General features: G+C 35.4%; 2 protein-coding genes across 2 annotated transcripts; one reads left to right on the top strand and one right to left on the bottom strand.

The window, feature by feature from the left end:
* Positions 1-1,448: 1,448 nt before the first annotated feature.
* Positions 1,449-3,269, bottom strand: tmed3 (transmembrane p24 trafficking protein 3). Its single transcript, XM_052559964.1, has 3 exons — positions 2,984-3,269; positions 2,600-2,845; positions 1,449-2,513 (listed from the first exon to the last, which is right to left on the bottom strand). The coding sequence occupies exons 1-3, from the start codon at positions 3,125-3,127 to the stop codon at positions 2,289-2,291; spliced, it is 615 nt and encodes a 204-aa protein (XP_052415924.1). The 5' UTR covers positions 3,128-3,269; the 3' UTR covers positions 1,449-2,288.
* Positions 3,270-4,131: 862 nt separating this feature from the next.
* On the top strand, positions 4,132-8,232 carry si:ch211-107o10.3 (uncharacterized protein LOC407663 homolog). Its single transcript, XM_052562136.1, has 7 exons — positions 4,132-4,308; positions 4,770-4,910; positions 6,043-6,234; positions 6,383-6,544; positions 6,708-6,824; positions 7,220-7,424; positions 7,550-8,232. Exons 1-7 carry the CDS (start codon positions 4,233-4,235, stop codon positions 7,644-7,646), a joined length of 990 nt encoding a protein of 329 aa, XP_052418096.1. The 5' UTR covers positions 4,132-4,232; the 3' UTR covers positions 7,647-8,232.
* The last annotated feature ends 13,597 nt before the right edge of the window (positions 8,233-21,829 follow it).

The raw sequence follows: 21,829 nt of genomic DNA on the forward strand, positions 1-21,829 counted from the left end.
CAGCCGAGCTTTTGAAATTTGCTAATCACAGACTTGTCGTTTTATTGGCCTTATGTTTTACTGGAATGTTGATTCATGGCAAATTGCCCAGTTCTAGGCTTTCTGTTTTGCTGGTACCTGTAAATAAAGACAAAACAGGGAAAATATCTAGCATAGAAAACTATAGGCCTGTTGCCTTAGCCAGCGTGATGTCTAAGGTATTAGATAATATCACTGGACAGATTTCAGCAATATGTTATTACCGATGATGAGCAATTTGGTTTTAAAAGTAAACATGGGACTGATATGTGTATCTGGAAGAGGCTGTGAGTAAGTGCAGAAGGCAGATCTCCACTATGTGTCAGTGCTTCTTAGATGCATCCAAAGCCTTTGTCCACATTAATCATGGAAAGCTATTTGTAAAATGACAGCAGCGAGGAGTTTCCCCATACCTATCCCGGGTCATGCATTTTTGGTACACACACCAAACAATGCAGATTAGATGGGGCACGACAACATAAGAGCCTATTTTAGTGAAAAATGGGGTTAGAAAGGGTGGAATATTGTCACCCATGCTCTTTAACCTTTATATAGACGATCTTACACAGAGAACTAAAAACTGTACTACCGGCAGCATGGTGGGAGAAAGACTTTTGAACCATTTACTGTATGCAGATGACTTAGTTGTAATGTCACCTTACTCTGCTGGGCTGCAACAATTGCTTAGCCTCTGCTCTGACTATGGTGAGCAATATGATTTAAAGTTTAACACCAAATAGAGTGTTGATATATTGGTGAGGACAAAGTAGGACCGTAGCACCTGGTTTCCTTCTTTTTATTTGGCTGGACAGGAGTTATCTTTGGTAAAGGTAAAATATCTGGGTCACATCATTAGAATTGTGATGATGATGACATTTAGAGACAGTATTGTAAATTGTATGCACAAGCTAACATGCTTTTTCATAAATTTAGCATGTGTACTGTTGATGTCAAAATAGCTTTGTTTAAAACCTATTGCACTCCACTGTATACTGCCCACTTGTGGTGCAGTTATAGCAAAGCTAAATTTAACAAGTTGCAGGTTGTATTCAATGATGCACTGCAACTCTTATTAAAAAAGTCCCATGGTGGAGTCAGTGCCAGTCAGCTTTTTGTTCTGAATCAGGTGCCCATGTTATATGCTGTTATCAGGAATTTTGTGTATAAATTTATAAAGCAACTTGAGGCCTCTAAAAATTAAATTATTGTGATCTTAGAGAAGAGTACTGTTAGGTAAACCTCTGCACTTCAGAGGCACTGGAGAAAGTTAGATGTAAATTATTTTCTTGTTGTTTGTTGTTGTTATTCATGTTGTATGTTGTTCTTATATATATATATATATATATATATATATATATATATATATATATATATATATATATATATATATATATATAGCTGTCATTATATGTTACTATGATGACTCAAAATCAATTCTGAACTGTTTTTAATTGGTGAATTAACACAAGGCATGAATATAAACAACAATTTATGGCATTCATTTCATAAATCAATAAACGTTACAAATTGATTTAACATCCTGGACTGAGGTATACAAAATAAGATTTGTTTGTAACAAATATCCAAAAAAGTGTAATACATTTATAAAATATCTTTAGAAATTGCACATTAAGTTGATGTTTCAGTTAGTCCAAAAAAAGTGCAAGCCCTTGTTCGATATCCCCAAAGTAACTGAAAAATCAGCAGTGGTGAGTGTGGCTGGCACTTACCATTAGACAGGATATATAATTAAGGGGTTGGAAAATAATGACTTTTAACAAGCGTTTCATATTTTGCCAGATCTATATAAATCATTCACCATGGTGTTTTCCCTTTTTAATGTGAAATAAACAAAAAGTCTTTGCTAAACAGAAAACTAGAGGTCCAAATTCATTATCATATTATCATAATTACCTAAACACAAACCACCAAAACTATTCTTTCTTTTCTATATAAAGTATATGTTAAGACATATGCATTTAAAGTTGACAAGTGCACACACTTAAAGTGGGAAATGTAAAAATTTCACAAAACACCACTGGTACAAACAAGAAACATTTTAGATGTGGTAACATAACAGTGCAGCAGGTCAATTTCCATTACTACACAAGATAATGAACTCTTTCATAGCTTTTAGTACATTATTGAATATTTAAGGCATTTTGTTTGACACAGATGTAATTTTTGGTTGGTTGTAGGCATCAGTCAATGTTGTTTTAAGGGGATCTGACTGATTAACGGAAAGGCAGCAGCAAACTAGAAAACTAGGTCTATGTGCTGGTGGCTTTCTTCTCATTGAAGAAACTCTTAAGCATAAGCACCTGGCCAATGCAGACCACAAACAGGATGATGGTCTCCCCAATGGACCAAAAATGCACGCGTTCATTCAGGTCTTCAGCCCTGATTCGGTCCTGAGCCTCCCGAAGACGATACCAAGTCTGAGAATCTGAAACCACTTTCAGGATCTCGTGGATAGACAGGCAGGCTGACTCCATCTGCATGATTTATTCAGAGGTTCATATCAAATGCAGATATGCACAGTGCATGCTATGTATGAGTGCATGCTGGTTGTGTTTCTCACCTGTGTGAGAGCCGTCGCTCTGTTCATGTCGGGTATTAATCTGTCATCCTCTCCAGTTCTGAAGTCCAGGTAAACAATTTTGTGAGAGAATGTTGAGAACTCATTGCTGAAGCAGACTGTGTACACTCCCTTCATGGTTGTTGTATGGGAAAAGCTGTCATATTGCTTTTTTCGCTCCTGATACAGCATATTATTCAGGGGATCTGTCACAAAACAGTCAACATCATAGTTTCCTCCAGCAATAACCTGTATGGAAAGAAAAGTGTTGCTATCAATAATATTTTAAGTTGTTTAACAACGTTTTTCAGCTGAGAAAACAAAATATAAATTAACATTGCCAACAAAAATAAAAGCAAATTTTGTTCAAAGCAGCTGTCCTGTTACCTGAAAGTCTATATCAAACTTTGTTCCTTGCTCTAGCTCCTCGTAAAAGCATTGTTTCTCGTTATCGGGCAATTCAAAAGTTAATTCGGTGGCATTTGCAAAGGCTATGTACACAGCCAAAATTACAAGAAAATGGTATCTCATAATGTTTACGTGGAAGAAAACTTTCTTTAAAATTCACAGAAAGCCTCCTCCATTGAGTTGCAGCTGAATTGCTGAACTTTGTCTCAGACACTTGACCAAAGACTTGACAGCTTGAAAGCTAAACACAACTGACGTGGCAGGAGGACAGGTTACTTCCGGTTTATTTGCCGCTTTATTTTTCAAAATAAAGATTATTTCCGAAATTATAAGAAAAGGATTTGCCCAGATTGAACAGGCAGTTTTTTAATTAAAATGAAAGGAAAATGATGATGTGATCATGCGAAATAATAACAGCAGTAGCGTCTTGTGATATTTTGCAGTAATTCTAACGAGGTTCCTGACTGAGGTGTTCGTAGACAGTTAACGTTACCAGTATGTGGCAGTAGAGACAGCATTCATTGCTCATATCCTGTTAACGTTACTTTGGACAAAACAAAGCGGTTAACAGTACATAAACTATGTGGTCCACACTTTTTTTGGAAATTTTAATGATCTGATGATGAAACCAAGTGTAAACCAGACACATAAAGCGATTTAACAAAAACGATATCCTTGAACATGTAGGATTATAAGCCTAGTTTACTTTATTAGTAGAAATCTTAATCTTCGTATTTATAGTTTGTCTTTCACCCTTTTGCTACATCTGAACTATTATTTGTTTAATGATGTATAACAAAACTGATATTTTTCATTGACTGGGGAGAAAACATTGGTAGAAACACGTGCTACGTTTAATTCTCTCGCCTAGGTAGAAAATCTCATGAAATACACACCAAAACACTCTTATAACAATTACAATGACCTTATATATACAATAAATGTGTCCTGTGCCACGGACAATTTTGTCTATATTTATAGCCTGCTGGCAGGTGTTTTCAAACATTTTATGCCGAGGATCTACAAATATGATTGCTTGGGTCAGCATTACTGAGCGTTTTTACAAGCAACAACCGGACTTCTATTTTGAAATTAGAGCCTGGAGTCCACTGGGTTTACTCCGAAGGAAAAAAAAAAGTGTAGTGCGCTGATCTGTCTACACTTTCGCTCTTGAAGGAGCAGGACTGTCACAACTACACAGTGAAAGGAGAATCTACCAGGTGTAATAATGCAGGACTACACAAAGGCAGTGAAGGAGTTTGTGGAAGAACATCCTACAGGAATCACCGCTGTCCTGGTGACGGGTAGGCTAAACTTCATAAAATCATTATGTTGTAGGCTATATTTAAAACTGGTTGTGGCTTCCCTCGACAACGAAAAATAAGTAAACGTGTTTCACTTTCAATCTAAGATCTCCAGACGTGACAAATTAATTTTACTAAATCTGAATGCGTTAAGGAACACACATGTAATTTATTATTACAGAGTTTCCCTTGTTATTCTCACTTTAGAAACAGTTCTTGTCAGTGCAAACCTTTTGTCCTGTGAACGGCTGGTTATTACAAGTCATGTAAAATGTAAAAGAGAAAAGTCAAAAATATGTGGGGGGCTATGCTTTATTTAATATAATTATAAATATTAATATATATTAAAACAGGCCTCTTGCGTCATGTATGGCCTTTTCCTATGTTAAGTTACCCACGTCCGGAGAGTAGGTTAGAGGTGAGGTAATGCTTCTGGTCTAATGTCGCACCTGTCCCGGTAGGTGTCGGGATCTTTGCCCTGCGGAGATGGCTGGCTGGAGGAGTCTGCCGCAGCAGAGCAAGCTTGGACGGTAAAACTGTTCTGATCACGGGAGCCAACACTGGTATCGGCAAAGAGACAGCGGTGGACATGGCCAAGAGAGGTCCGTTCAGTTTAATGGAGCTCTAAAGATGTTATTTTAAGTATTTGTTTAAAAAGCATCATATGTGGAGTATATAAACCCTAGTAAAAAAAATATATATATATTATATTATATATATGTTTACTGAAAATATTTGAAATACTTTTATTTTTTGCTTAGAATGTTACAAATACATTTACATATTTATGTACTTAATAAAAAAATGCCCTGCGTTTGGACTTTTGTTATACCAAACTGGTATACTTAAAGTCTTCTAAATTGAAATAAGTTTTTTTTTTTTTTTTTTTTTTAATATAAATTATGGCAAAGTTTGTTTGTTTTACTCTAGGATATTAGCAAGCCTATTTTGTATTACTAATTTCTCAGTAGGGATGTACAAGATGATGACAAAAGTTGAACACATTTTATGGGGTTAGCTCAGCTTATGTTTACTGAAAAGCTCAAAGTATGTGACTAAGGAAAACTTCATGTCAACCTTGAAACACAGTCAGGAGGGTCTCACTCTGGTTTTTGTTTTTCATGACAAGGCAAAAGACTGACCTTGATTTGAAGGACAAAGGTTTAAACTAAACTATTTCAAAACTAAATTGCTTAACTTGCATAGCTTTTTTGCCATATCTGGATAGTTACACCACCTAGTGATTTCTGACATTAAACTCCAAAACTCTATAATGTTCATCACAGTAGAGTTGTATTCAGTGTATTCAAGTCAATTCTTGGTCTGAATTGAGCGGTTAATATATATATTATTAATATTATTATTAATATATATATAAAATTTTAATTTTAAAAATGAGCATCACATCGATGTCCATAACAGCAGTGCAAATGGAAATTCTGTTCTAGCATTACACAAACAGACTGGTTAGATAATTTATGTAGGCTCTAACTTATTAAGTTGATGTATATTTATACTGGTTGATAGTACCCTCCTTATACAGTACATTGTGCTGTAAAAAGGATAATGAATCCACTTTGGGGAAGATAGAATTGGTTAAAGTAGGCAATCAATCTATTATCAAACCACCCTAACATGGCTCAGATTGTAATTCTTAGGCTAATGTTTTGAATGTTTGTTGAAGGATTGATGGTTAGTCTTTACAACGACCATTTCTAAACCTCCACTGTTCAGGTGCAAGGGTCATCCTGGCTTGCCGAGATATGGGCAGAGCCAACAAAGCAGCAGATGAAGTCAGAAAGAGGAGTGGAAATGGCAATGTGGTTGTGAAGATGCTGGATCTGGCCTCCTTGCAGTCTGTCCGAGCTCTGGCCAAAGATGTACAGCAGAATGAACAGAGACTGGATATTCTCATTAATAATGCTGGTAAGGATAATAATAATAATAATAATAATAATGTCAGCCAGTTTGTAATGCATGAACATACGGTTGATGTCTGTTTATTTAATTGAAATATATATAAACACTATGTATTTATATTTTTATTTGCATTTAAAAAAAATTCTGTCAACAGGGGTAATGATGTGCCCACAGTGGAAGACAGATGATGGCTTTGAGATGCAGTTTGGTGTGAACCATCTGGGTCATTTCTTGCTTACCAACTTACTTCTGGACGTGTTGAAGAAATCAACACCCAGCCGTGTTGTCAATGTTTCTAGCCTGGCCCATGAAAGAGGTGTGGAGGCCCATATGTCTTTATGTGCTAAACTAAATAACACTTTTTCATTATTTTGCTGTCTCCAAATTACTGTAAGCAGTGATTGTACTCCTTATCCAATTCCCTGGACATTCAGTATTTGGATTCCTTATAATAATTGAGATTATTTTCTGTTTTACAGGCAAGATTCATTTTGATGATATAAACCTGGAGAAAAACTATGATCCATCAATAAGCTATCAACAGAGCAAACTGGCCAATGTTCTGTTTACCCGGGAACTAGCTGTCAGACTGAAAGGTAAACTATACACATGATTCAGGTTAGAGGCTATATTGATTTTAACATGGATGAAAACGAGGCTGTAAGATTTGTAATATATATAATATTATTCACTGTATTAAGGTACAAGATGTCATTTTCACAACTAACAACTTTCTATGCAGTTTTATACATTCTTTATAAAGAAAGATATATTTTTCTGAATTACGTTTCATAATCTACTGAATGCGCTGTACTTCTATCCCTCACAGCCTTATTTTCATTCCTATCCAAAATTAAATGAGGCTACACTGACTAAGTTCTACAATACAAACTTTCTTACTCTTACAGTATTGAAATATCACAGAGTCTCATCTACACACACACACACACTCAATCACGTTGCTTGTAAACTCTCTCTGTCTAACATTCAGGCACAGGAGTGACAACTTACGCTCTTCATCCTGGGGTGATCCATACTGAGCTGGGCCGACACTTTTTGCCCTCTTTGCCTCTATGGAAGAGGCTTTTGTTCTTGCCTTTTTTCTTCTGTGTTAAATCACCTTTGCAGGGTTCACAGACCACCATCTACTGTGCAGTGGATGAGAGTCTGCAGAATAACAGTGGCCTTTACTACAGGTCAGTAGCTGCTTCAGTCACCTGTGTTTAATGCAGTAAGATTTTTACCTCTCTTTTTCTGACAATTGCTGTTCAATTATGATCATTTCTGGCTGTGGTTAATTCCTCTCTTGGTGGTTTTACAGTGATTGTGCCGTGAAAGAGGCAGCTCCTCAGGGTAGGGATGATGCTGCAGCCCGCAGACTGTGGGATCTCAGTGCTTCCATGGTGGGCCTGGCTTGAGACAATACCTTGCCCAGTGGAAATCACTTTTTTGACAAATGTTTGTCACATTTTCCTTTGTATATTGTACATTCCAAATTTGCAGACTATTGAATCTGCATTATATAAAGTACAGACAGCATAACAATGTGGGAAAGTAGTGTTTCAGTGTCTGTAATGACTGCGATGTGTAACTGCAATATAAGTGTGAATTTAAGCATTTAAAAATTAGTATGAAGTTACATATTGTAATGCTATTAGCCATATTGTATGTAGCTATACAAATTAGACATTTGATCTATTTAATTTTTGGTGCTTGTAAAATTGGATACTCCGTATCATGATATAATTCTGTTTTTATATAAATGTGGTTAACATTTTTTCCAAGCCTATTTTTGATGAAAATAAGGCATTAAATGAACAGTTAACCATTATAAAATGAAAGCCCGGATGAGTTTATGGTAAAGAGCGTTTTATAAAACCTGTAACACAGCATGAACTGTGTTTTGGAATAAAATTGGAAATTGAAAAAATCTAAATAAATAAATCCCTGTAAATAGAGTTCATTTAAAAGTTTGTTATAAATAAACAAATTTAAAACTTTAAACTTTGATGTTCTTTATTTAGCCATAAGTATTATTCTGTCATTAAATGGTAATGAAGTCTGCATTAGGAAACACTTTACCAATTTGCAAAGTTTATGAATCTAAAAACTACTTTTAAACTATAGAGTTCATTGTGGTTGAGAAATGTTCAATATTTATACATATTTACATACATGCACCAGAGACATACATACACTTATGTATGAAGGAAGGCAGTTATATATTATAAATGCCGTTTTATTCTCTGTGAAAACATTATATATATAATATATATATATAGAAACATTTACTCTGATTAAGTTGACACTAAACATTTTTTCTACTTACCAGTTTATATGATATTATGTTCTCAAAATAATGTAGGGACACTTCTGTCAGTTTTTTCGAAATTTTTATTATTCTCTATTAGTAGCTACGTCAAGCTAGTAGAACGTAAGCCATTACATTTCATTATTTTGAAATGAATTATGAAACTAGATAATAAAGTTTGTAGGCAAACTTTAAGATGGTGTGTGTGTGGTGCATAGGCTAGCTTACAGTGATTGCTCGTAGGTGTGCACTCAGGGAGGAACACATTTCGTGTCTATTGATGGTTTTTCTGCACACAGATCACGTTTCGCGTTTATTGATGGGGGCTCTAAGTGAATGAGTGTCACTGAGCGGCCCGTGTTTGTGAGTAGTGGTGAGCACTGTACAGCGGGCACATCTACATTTAAAACTTAAAAATAAATTCTTAAATTAGATTAAATATACATTCTTAAAAATAAAATGCAAAGAAAACACAAATCTTATGGCTGGTAGATTGTCCGAAAGCATAAAAAAAAAAAACATCGAGTTATGTTCCTTTGTGTTACAAAGCTTAAGTATTTCAAAGTATTCTAAAGTATTTAGATTAAGTCACTAAACCTGAGTAATCTAACGAAATACGTTACTGATTATGTTTTAAAGCTTATATTTTGTAATCTGTAGGAAAATACATTTTAAAAGTAACCTTCCCAGCCCTGGTGACTATTGCCACGTTCTACCTAGGAGCTAGGGACTTTGGGCTGGTACTCGGTGTTTCCCCCGCAGGAACCAGGAACTAAATAAAGTTCCAGGTAAAAAAAAATCCCCTCAGAAAGTCTCTGCTGGAAAGGTAGTACTTTTTCAAAGTTCTGGAACTTTCGGGGGCGGGACTTGGTGGCTAAACATGCTGATTGGTCCAACCATCATTAATTCGGATCATTTTTAAAATATTACCGTTATTGTGTCATGAAATGTAATTTTAAAAAGTATTTCAGGCGAGAATGTAGTTGTTTAAAACTCAAATCTGTGGTTTATTTATAAAGACAGCGCATATTTAAAAATGTGTTTTGCCGATTTCAATTGAGACGTGAGCTCCACGCGATCAGCGGGAACTCAGTGATAATGTATCCGCTCAGAGCAGCCTCTCCTCTGCCAGACCTTCTGATATGTGCCACTGGCTCTGATGTCTCTTTAGTGGTTAAACATAAAATATAATTTGTTTTGGTTAAATCTAACAGGTTATTTTTGGTCTGTATCTATTTATCTATATGTTAAAATTTATTTAAAAAAGGCAAATTTATATAAGATTTCGTTTCACTGTAATGGCTGTATATATATATATATATATATATATATATATATATATATATATATACACACATATCCCTGAACTAAAAAATCAATTACAGATAATGACATTGCTATCAGGGGTTACAATGTTTTTCGCTGTGACCGTCCCAGAAAAGGCGGTGGTGTTGCTCTTTACGTAGGGAACAGATTTTTGGTAACTGTTCTGTCATCGTTGTCTATTAGTAAAAAGTTTGAATGTCTTGCTTTGAAAGTAGAACTTTATGAGGGCCATTCTATCACAATTGTAGGCTGTTAAAGACCTCCTTCAGCAACAAATGATGCTTTGTCCTTATTGACTGAACAGCTAGCAATGTTAAATTTTAATGAGATTCTTCTTGTCGGGGATTTTAATCTGGATTGGCTTACGTCTGTTTCTGATCATTTTAAAGTAATTTGTGATTCTTTTAATCTTACACAGCTGATCAGTGATCCAACACGGCCAAATCTTAAACAGCCAAAAAAATCCTCCATCCTTGATCTAATTTTTACAAATGTTCCACATAAATATACTGCTTTGGGAATATTTGCCAATGATTTAAGTGACCATTGTGTTGTCACCACTGTCAGACAAACAAAAATTATTAAAAGAAGACCTCAAATTGTGTTTAAACGGAATTTTAAACATTTCTGTGAACAAGCTTTTTATCATGACTTGTGGATCTCTGACTGGAAAAAAGATTTTTCTTATTAATGATGTAGAACTAGCTTGGAAATTTTTTTATGATGCTTTGTCTGAAATTATCAACAAACATGCACCGTTTCGCAAATTTAGAGTGTAGGGTCGCAATAATCCCTGGTTCTCCTGTGAGCTGTCTGACATTTTGAAGGAAAGAGATCATGCTTGGGCTAAGGCCAGAAAAACAAAGTCTCAGGTTGACTGGCTGAGTTTTAGACAACTCAGAAATCGCTGCACTTCCCTTATTAAAAAGAGCAAATCTGAATATTACTTGTCTAAAACCACAAGTAATCTTAATGATCCCAAAAATTTTTGGAAAGTTATTAAATCATCCTACGGAAACATACAGACCAATGAACTCCCAACATGCATTATGGAAAATTCACTTATTCTCACAGATAAATCTGAAATACTAAATTGTTTTAACAAACATTTTGTTTCATCAGGTTGTCTATATGATACATTGAATCCAACTACCAAAATTTTTGAACAAAAAGGGATTTCATCGCCCCCTCTATTAGCTTCCTCAATAGGCTCGTTTGTTTTCAGACCAGTGACTGAGGCAGAGGTCTACAGAGCTCTTAAAGAGCTGGAAACAGACAAATCTGCAGGTGCAGACAATCTTGATCCTTTTCTTCTTAAAATGTCAAAAGATTTTATAACTGAACCTTTGACATATCTTTTTAACTTAAGCCTTTTAAACAATGTCATCCCTATGGTCTGGAAGTCTGCTTTTGTTCTTCCCTTGTTGAAAGGAGGGGACTCGGCCAATCTTAATAACTATAGGCCGATATAAAAGTTATGTATCCTGGCAAAGGTCTTTGAGAAAATTGTTGCAGAACAGCTTAGAAAATTTATTGAGGCTCATGAAATTTTATCAAACAATCAATCTGGTTTTCGAAAATTACACAGTACAATAACTGCTGCAGTTAAAGTAGTTAATGATATCGTTGATGCTCTTGATTGTAAAAAGTTCTGTACAGTGTTGTTTATTGACTTGTCAAAGGCCTTTGACACCGTCGATCATGTCACCCTGTTAAATCAGCTTCATAAAATTGGTCTGTCTGACAATGCTATTGGCTGGTTTTCTAACTATCTATCAGGTAGAACTCAGTGTGTACACCTAGTTGGCATGTCTTCCTCCTTTCTTTAAATAACTAAAGGAGTACCCCAGGGTTCTGTTCTGGGGCCATTGCTGTTTTCTATTTATGTGAATGATCTCGGTAAAAAGGTGTCAAATGCTTTTTTTCACTTTTATGCTGATGACACAGTTATCTATTGTTCGTCTCCTTCAATTGAACAAGCCTTTGATTTCTTACAGTCTGCGTTTGATGCTGTTCAGTCTCATCTAAATCAGCTGAGACTAGTGTTAAATGCGGACAAATCTAAAGTTATGGTTTTCTCAAACAGAAAACAGTTACCCTCTCAGCTTCCTAAAATAAAACCAGCTGATGGAAAAGAAATCCAAATGGTCTCTTCTTATAAGTATTTAGGCTTTGTTATTGATGAAAATTTGTCCTTTAAACAGCATATTGAGCATCTTGTACGTAAACTGAAGCTAAAGCTCAGTTTTCTTTTCAGAAATAAATCATGTTTCTCTGTTTATACAAGGAAACGTTTGATTTCTGCAACTTTTTTACCTTTATTGGATTACGGAGATCTCCTTTTTATGAATGCATGGTCTTTTAAAAAATGTATATATGTATTCTTGGGCTCCTCCCATCTTACCTCTGCAAATACATGCGAAAAAACCAACAACAGTATGCTCTGCGTTCTCAGAAGAACATACTGATGGTGGTTCCCAGAGTGAGAACAGAGTTGGGTAAGGCAGCATTTCAGTACATTGCCCCCCGTGCATGGAATGAACTGCAAAAGGACCTAAATCTTTCTGAACTTGTGAAATTGGGAGAATTTAAATCTGTTCTAAAGAAGCGTGAACTCAATGAAATTGGAAAATGTAACTGTTTCTAAACTTGTACACATTGACTAAATATCATTTGTTTTTTTGATGTCATGTATGTTTTTTAAATTGTATGTAAATGCTGTTGTCTTGGCCAGGTCACTCTTGAAAAAGAGATTTTTAATCTCAATGAGTTTTTTTATCTGGTTAAATAAAGGTTAAAAAATAAATAAATAAATAAAAAACTAAGTACATTTCTGCTATCCTATTTTGTTTTATTGTAAATGTACAGTGAGGAATATTGCAGTAGTCAAGGCGAGCTGACTGATGTTATCAAGTACGCTACTGTTTGCAGATATACCGGATTTGCGTCGTCGCGGACATCACACTCCAGAGTCTACTGCACAAAGTCTGAACTACCGAGGAAGCACATCCAAAATCAGCGTACTTTGTATTGAGAAACGATAGCAGACCTATGTCACCAGTCTATTTGCCGAATGTTCCCTGTACTTTACATTGTGGTGGAAACACAGAAAGCAACAGGTCTGGGGGGAAAATAGTTCCTGGGGAAAAAAGTTCATGGTACAAATGTTTCGGTGGAAACGCGGCATATCATGTCATTAACATGACGTTAACATGTATCCATCATGATTGACAAGTGACTAGCATGTTGCTAGCATGACTAGGAAGTCACTAGCATGGCATTAGCATGATTAACAAGTAACTAGCATGTCATTAACAAGATTCTAGAATGTAAATAACATTATTAGCAAGTAACTGACATGTTGTTACCATGATTAACAAGTGACTAGCATGCTGCTAGCATGACTACCAAGTGACTAGCATGTCATTAGCAAGTAACTAGCATGTTGTTAGCATGTTACCAGCATTATTAACAAAATACAAGTATGTTTCTAGCATGATTAGCATGTTACTAGCATGTTGCTAGCATGATTAGCAAGTTACTAGAATGTTGTTAGCATGTTTCTATGCTAATCCAGCTAAAACCAGTTGATTCAGTAAAGAAAATAAATAAATAAATAGCTAAAAACAGTATACAGTTCACAGTGGACAGTATACCGTTCACACAGTTTCAATGGAGGGACTGAGACCTCTCAGACTAAATCGACATGAGGGTGAGTTATTAATGACATAATTTTGATTATTGGGTGAACTAACCCTTTAAGCACAATTTCTGTACTCCCTTGATTGCCTGGAATCTGGAATTGTCCTTAGGAGTTTTTTTAAGGAAATACACGTCACAGTATCCCCTCAAATGTAAAACATTTACGCCGAAGGTTGCTTCAGTAGTGCGTTGTCACCATGGCATGTCCAAGAAACTCCATTTCATCGAATAGCTATACTGATACACATGCAGACTGTGGGTGTGTTTATGACAAAAAACCTCTTGTGAATTTAATAGTTGAGGCAAAAGAGTCTGCTTTATGTGCATGCTTGCTTAGTGTGTGTTCTCAGAAACCTTTTCAGAAGTTTATACTGGCAAGGCTTTTTAAACATGTAAAGAATAAACTTTTCGTGATGACTAATGACTAATCTGCAATGTCTTATGAATCCCACAGAGAGGCAGTTGCTGTTTACACTAAGTGTAAACAGCAATATAGACTATTTACATTTAGTGTAAATAACAATTAATTCCATTTACACAAAGTACGAATAGATAGATTCTATTTACACTGTTAAAATAGCAGGATTTTCTGCTTTTTATACTGCTTGTTTTAATAAAGACCTCCTTACACCTACCCTAACCCAACCCAATACTTCAGCTTTTTGATTATTTCCTTCATTTTATATATATATATATATATATTAAAAAAAAAAAATATATATATATATATATATATATATATATATATATATATATATATATATATATATATATATATATATATATATATATATAAAATGCCTTTCCGATGTGATATGAGATTTGAAAGAGGAGGGAAAAAAGTAACACTACAGCTGTTAATAGACTGTGTATTTTGTAATGTTGATTAGTCCAATCACAAGTTGGAGGGTGGAGTTAGTGTTGATAGCCTCTACCACAAGGCGGAGACTTAGGTCTCTGCAGAGTAAAAGTGGGCGTTTATCACCATGTGGGTGTTTTCAAACTGCTGGGTGTTTCTGAATCATGCAATCTAAATGATCGCCCTTACCCAACCCCACCCCTAAACCTAAAGTAACTATTACATCAACCAATCAGGTATCATGGTGTAAAAACACCTTGATCTAGTAACTCACATTACTTTCCTGCAGAGACCTATACTTGACAAGGCGGGCTATTTGTACATAGTATAAATAGAGACTCCTTGTTGGATATTTTGTTTGTTGTTGTCATAGTAACCAAGGCATGATCTCTGAAGGCACAGCCCTCTTCATGAAAGGAGGAGGGCAGCTCATTTGCATTTAAAGAGAAACAATTGAAAATGTTGTTGCTTTCACCCAAAAAGTGATATTCACAGCAGATTCTGTTGTATATTTGTGCTGAAACTTCACAGACACAATATTGGTATATGGGATGGGTTTGAAATGGATTATTAATCCATAAAAAAATGGTTTAATTATGTTTGGGCAATCGCGCTCAGATCTGCGCCAAAACAGTCGGTCCGAGATCACCTTAATGAAGTGGTCTCGGCACGATTGAAAACAAACTCTGGGCCACTTCAGTTGTAGTGAAAAAGCGATTCCAATGGACCAACAAACCTATATCAAAATGTATGATGGTAAATTAAGTAAGTTATGTGAAAAGCATTAGCTTTGTTGTATTGCTAATTGGTTTGTGAATGTCTACAGGTGAGCACGTCTTTGCAAAAATCAAAGCACACTTTTTCATTTTATAATGATGTCTTATTGCTCTTATTCATAGTAGGTGCATTTTAAAAATGTTTTCCCGATGAATCCTGGACTCCTGCTCAAAATGATAAATTGACAGATGAGAGTGGTGGAATCCTGAAAATAAACCACAGAACTTTGACCAATTAGAGGACATTTAACTTGCACGTAACTTGTATTAACAAATTTGGTCTGTTTAGAAACTTTGCCATGTGAAAGTGAACCAAACCAAGAATAAAAAGCAACACTGTAATAATTTTATTTCCTGTTTTAAAACAAAACAATCGATCTTCAGGTGTAAAAGCACCCTGACATGGACCAGATTGCAACTAATGACACCTTCATGGTTTCTGATTTGCGATCAGGAAGAGAGTGCATACAAGCCTTGTTGTATTTGTTGAAGGCTTGATGGCTGCAGGAAATCATTGCAACATGCCAAGAAACAACATAATGACTTTTTATGAACCATTGTTCAGGTGCAAGGGTCATCCTGGCTTGCCGAGATATGGGCAGAGCCAACAAAGCAGCAGATGAAGTCAGAAAGAGGAGTGGAAATGGCAATGTGGATGTGAAGATGCTGGATCTGGCCTCCTTGCAGTCTGTCCGAGCTCTGGCCAAAGATCCATTATTAATGGATATTCTCATTAATAATTCTGGCAGGGAATGTCAGCCTGATTGTAATGCATCTGCATGAACACATGGTTTATATCTATGTATTTGTATTCCATTTAGGGATATTCAATTTTCAGGTGAAATTTCACAATTCACCTAAAATGCACAATTGCCTTTACAGGTGAACTTAATTTGACCTTCTCTAAACATTTGAATGCACGTGTCCAACTTTTAAATGTTTCAGTACTTATTGCATAACATGTTGTTCTCTAATGAGGTGATTTACAGCAAAAATCTGAAAAAATAGAAAACTCTGAGGGCAGTCCTTCAAGAATAGTGGAATGTCATGCCTCAAAAGACAATAAGTCGACATTGTGCACAGCATGAGACATCGTTGTCAAACTGTAATTAATGCTCAAGGAAACATGACTCAAAGTTATTGAGATATTAAAATTTTTTTATTGTGGTATACCCACAACTGTTGTTTAGATGAAGAAATTACCATTGCATTTGTCTATTAAATGCCTTAATATCATGATATAATATCACTGTAGCTTGGACTTAAAAAAAATAAATAAAAATCACACTAAAGTCAAATATCCCCAAATTTTGTGAGTAGTGTATTTATTCATATTAATTTTTTTTGTTTGTTTGTTTTTTTTTTTTTTGTCAACAGGAATAATGAAATGCCCACAGTGGAAGACAGATGATGGCTTTGAGATGCAGTTTGGTGTGAACCATCTGGGTCATATCCTGCTTACCAACTTACTTCTGGACTTGTTGAAGAAATCAACACCCAGCCGTGTTGTCAATGTTTCTAGCCTGGCCCATGAGACAGCTGTGGAGCCCCATATGGCTTTATGTGCTAAACTGAATCTCTCATAACAAAACACCTATTTTTCAGCATTTTGTTGTCTCTAACTTAACGCAAGCAGTCTTCTCTGACAAGAAGCTCTGTTTTGACAAAATGTGCAGTTCTTGTGTTTATAAAATCAAAAGGAATAAAATACACATGGTAATGTATCATATGTATTATTAACAATGCAAATACATTTACAGTGATTATTTAGCACAATCAATATTTTGATTCCAATTATATTTCAAATTATTTTCTGTTTTATAGTCAAGATTATTTTGATGATATAAACTTGGAGAAAAGCTATGATCCATTTCTAAGCTATCGACACAGCAATCTGGCCAATGTTCTGTTTACCCGGGAACTAGCTGTCAGACTGAAAGGTAAACTATAGACATGATTCAGGTTAGGCCAGACCTCTGCTCTGCACATTTCTCCCTGCTTCATGTCTCCTTTATCCACACCCAGTTCAGTTCATGGTCCAAAACAAGCTGATCATCTGAATCAGTGTGTTTAATAATGGAGACATGCAAAATGTGCCCAGGACCAGGATTAAAGTCAGGGGGTCAGATGCTATATTGAATTTAATGCAGATGAAAGCAAGGCTATAGAGGATTTACAGCCTTTATAATATTATGCTAATCCACTGAACGCATTGTACTTCTAAACTTTTAACCCGTTGCTTGCAAACTCTCACCCTTGTCTATCATTCCGGCACAAGAGTTTACAACCTAGGCTCTTCATCCTGGGTTGATCCAAACTGAGCTGGGCAGATACTTTTTCCCCTCTCTATCTCTGTGGAAGAAGCTTTTGCTCATGCCCCTTTTTTTCTATGTCAAAACACCTTGGCAGGGTGCCCAGACCACCATCTACTGTGCAGTGGACGAGAGTCAGAATAACAGCGGCCTTTACTACAGGTCAGTAGCTGCTTCAGTCACCTGTTTAATGCAGTCTAGTAAGATTCTGCCTGTGAGAGGTGTACACAAACTTTCTAAAGTTAGCATTACAACAGGCAGCAAGATTTAACATGCGTCACCTCTCCCATGATATCCGCTGGCACCAAATTTATTGACAAACTTCAGACAGTGATCTTTGTTTCACAATTGATGTCATTGTCATTTAATAAGTTTAGAATGGAAAACAACAAACTGTTTTCAACACTTTTGTAAAAAGCTTTAATTAACATTAATTGCTGTTCAATTATAGTAATTTCCGGCAGTGTTTAATTTCTCTCTTGGTGGTTTTACAGTGATTGTGCCGTGAAAGAGGCAGCTCCTCAGGGTAGGGATGATGTTGCAGCCCGCAGACTGTGGGATCTCAGTGCTTCCATGGTGGGCCTGGCTTGACAGAACACCTTGCCCAGTGAAAAAGCTTTTAAAGTTTTTCACATTTTCCTGTGAAGACTCTACTTTCCAATTTTGCAGACTATTAAATCGTCCTACTTTATATGAAGAATAGAGCTTCAGTTTAAGAATGTAGGAGTATAGAGTTTCAGTATGTAGGATGAAGCTGCCTCTGTAATGAAGTGCCTATGCAATAAGATAAACTGCAATATGTTTTGTGAATTTAAGCATTTAATACTTAGTGAGTTTTTATATACTGTAATGCTATTAGCCATTGTGCATAGCTAAATTAGTCATTTGATTATATATAAATTCAGTGTGTAATGTGAATATAGGTTAACATTTATACAACGCTTATTTTTGAATGATGAAATAAAGACATCAAATGAATCGTTACCTTCTGTAAACTGAAAGCCGAGTTGAGTTTAAAGGAAAAAGAGATATTTCCAGCAGTATTTTAAAATAAACTTGGAATTTCCCCCATTCATAAACAGTTTATTTGAAATATCATTATAAATAAACACATTTTAAACACTAAGCTTTTATACTGTTTTCATTAAGTCACACAAGCATAATTGTCATCAAACGATAATCAAGTCTGTATTAAGAAGAGTAACAAATTCGAAAATTTGCAAAGTTTATAAATCTAAAAACTACTACTAACTTGTAGATATTAATGTTCTATATTTGATAAAGCCAAAACAGATCGAAAATATAATGTCAAGTTCTACATAAAACCTACATTTTTGTTTCAGTGTTATTATGGTCAGATTAAAAAATACATAATTATAATGAATTCTCACTGGGATCATAATTTTCATGTACAAAACTCACATGATTGCTGTATTTACAGATATGAACCGAAACTATATAACTTCAGCAGTATCTGGAATAAAAAAAATAAACATTTAAAAAACATATTGATTTAACATATTATCAACTATCAGTTATTAAGTCATTAACATTCTCAAATGTGCATTCACCACACATCAGCAACACACCCTGACCTGAGTGCCCAGTGGACACAAAGCTGTTTGTGTCAGCCACATGCCCTTATCAGTTCTCCGTCCAACAGATTCACCATCGTTAGCTGGGCTGGAAAAGTGATAAGGAGATGTGAGCGACCATTTGAACAAATACTTAACAGTCCCACTGAGAACTCCATACAAAACTCCGGCACAAGTTCCCACCTGCTCAGTCCAGCTTTATTCTTTTAGCCAAAGGAACATCAAATGTGTCTTCATGACATGATAGGTAGCTGCAGCTGAGATTACCAGGTCGGTGTGGACATCTGGGACTTTTCCAGTAGCTTTCGACAAGTCCATCTTCCACAAACCATAGTTTTTAAGTCAGGAGGTCTGCGTGGTGGAGCACAGCCACACGTCTGTAAGTATGCCACTGTGGACACACCCCACAGATGAGTTTTATTTCCTCTCCACCCCACCTATCTGCAAGTCAACCTTGACATGCTATTGGTTCACAATTGGGGATCATAGGTCAAACCCCCTTCGGTGGCGAAAAGAGGGGATTTATTTGTTGTTTGCGCTGTCAGTCATGATCAAATCAGCCAATGAAAATGGAAAGGCCGTGTTTGGTAGGTGTGTTCTTCCCAGGTGTGACTAAAATGAACATTCCAGTCTTCACATACCTGTCTGCCCATCTCTTCTTCTTCTGCTTCCCTGACTGCGACACACCCTCTTCAGACAAGAGACAGAACACTTCCTGCTGTAGTTTCTATGGGCTTTCACCTGTCAAAATCACTCAGCCTCACTTGTCAATCAGAGAGAGGAAAGGAGTTCTAAAGGTAGAGTTTGTTAAAAAAAACTAAGAGGAGGAAAATTTTAAAAGAGTTTAAGCTTTTGCTCTGTTTTACTGTAAGTAATCTCACATGTACACTCACTTCCTCCATGCAGTTATGAAATATCAGTCTTTAAAGGGATAGTTCTCCCGAAAATTAAAATTCTGCACTTTTTACTCTCTTTCATGTCATTACAAACATATGACTGTCTTTCTACTGCTGAGCACAAAAGAAACAATTTTGAATAATATTTTTGAACTGTTTTTTTCCAGATTATGTAAGTCACCGGGGTCAAAGCAACATCGGACCGGGGTGATTTTCTTTGTATGGGGAAAAAAACACTGAAATATTTCTCCAAATATGAAATGTTAATTATTTTGATTAACTATTCCTAGCAAGCAGTAACTCGCACTGTTGGCTCTGAGCAATCAACATCACATTTAATTTCCCCATGCACAGACACACAACAGTATGTGTTAGGGTGTGTGTGTGTGTGTGTGTGTTTGTCATTGTACACATGTGCCCTAAGGTGTTTTGAGAATGCAGGTTTGTAGCATTCCAGGCAATACAAATTCAATGTACAGCTTTTGTCTAAGACGAGTTAAAACAAGTAAAAAGCTTAATCATCGCTCAGTGTGACTAAGAACTTATCACTTGCAATCATGTGTAATGGATGTCAAAAACATAAGAAATATATAACGTTTATATCTGGTTCAAAACATAGACACGCAAAGATGCACACACACACAATTGAATGCACACCAGGGATGTGGCCAGACAGCTGTCAAAAAAAATTAAATCACACTCATCTCTCAATGACTCGACAAATGTTTTGCACACAGGACATGGTGCACTAGTTTAGTTGTAAATCTAAAATGAACTTAATCTTAAAAGTCCATAGTTAATAAATGCCCATAAAAGTCAAAAGTTGTTTCTGAAATTTCCAGAAACCCAGTTTAAATGACACATTTTGGATAATTAAAGACATAAATGGAGCCAGTTTATATCCAGTTATATATAAATGGGAATTTTTGGAGATCTGAAATTAATATATGAATAAAAATCTAATAAAGTTCCAGAAATACTTTGATTTTACTGGCAAATTTAAGTAGCACATCAAAAGGGCACATGGACTCAACGACTGGCGAGAGATGAGCAGTCGTTCTGCCTGACTGGCTGTTTTGCGAGTGATGGTTAGTGATGTCTTAGCATGCCTGTGTCAGGGAAGAGAGCCAGATACTCTGTGGGCTTTGTGGCCAATTATCTAGTTGAGTTCCTCTGGATGGTGTGAAAGTCGCATGCAAAGCAAACAAGCTTCAGTTGTCCTTTATCTGATCCTGGAGTTCCGTCCAAATCAGACACCAGGATCACTCATGTGGATAATAGGATATATGCTAAAACATCTTCAGCACCGGAGCAGGATTACCGAACACACATTCCCAGCATTACTATCAGTCATATCCTGTTCATCACTTAAAAAAAAAAATATATATATATATATATATAAGTTTAGTACATATTTTATTAAATTTTTTTAATTTTCTTTTTTACTTTATATTTAATTTTTGTGCGTAGATATATATTTAAGGAATTAAGTCAAGGGAGATTTTGTCATCACCTATTAATAAAATAATTTCCCTGCCATCTAAATTCTGTTTTACTCTTAAGGACAATATATATATATATATATATATATATATATATATATATATATATATATATATATATATATATATATATATATATATTCAAAAATAAATTTATATTTTGTTTGTTTAATATACATATTATTGATGCATTCCTGCAAAAAAAAAAAAAAAAAAAAATAGAAAATTAAATTAATAAATCAAAGTAAATAATATGTAATTGATTTCTTTTTTCTCAAAATAAACCACCTCCTCCCAAAAAAGGTACACATTTTTTTATATT

This window comes from Carassius gibelio, chromosome B7, assembly GCF_023724105.1.
Source record: "Carassius gibelio isolate Cgi1373 ecotype wild population from Czech Republic chromosome B7, carGib1.2-hapl.c, whole genome shotgun sequence".
NCBI classification, from domain to species: domain Eukaryota; kingdom Metazoa; phylum Chordata; class Actinopteri; order Cypriniformes; family Cyprinidae; genus Carassius; species Carassius gibelio.

Excerpts from the sequence above, each read along its gene's own strand:
- tmed3 (XM_052559964.1), bottom strand. The coding sequence starts at position 3,127 with ATGAGATACCATTTTCTTGTAATTTTGGCTGTGTACATAGCCTTTGCA. Across the intron at positions 2,846-2,983 it reads AGTTTGATATAGACTTTCAG|GTTATTGCTGGAGGAAACTA; the intron begins GTAACAGGACAG and ends CTTTCCATACAG. Across the intron at positions 2,514-2,599 it reads GAGCGACGGCTCTCACACAG|ATGGAGTCAGCCTGCCTGTC; the intron begins GTGAGAAACACA and ends TAAATCATGCAG.
- si:ch211-107o10.3 (XM_052562136.1), top strand. The coding sequence starts at position 4,233 with ATGCAGGACTACACAAAGGCAGTGAAGGAGTTTGTGGAAGAACATCCT. Across the intron at positions 6,235-6,382 it reads TATTCTCATTAATAATGCTG|GGGTAATGATGTGCCCACAG; the intron begins GTAAGGATAATA and ends TTCTGTCAACAG. Across the intron at positions 7,425-7,549 it reads AACAGTGGCCTTTACTACAG|TGATTGTGCCGTGAAAGAGG; the intron begins GTCAGTAGCTGC and ends GTGGTTTTACAG.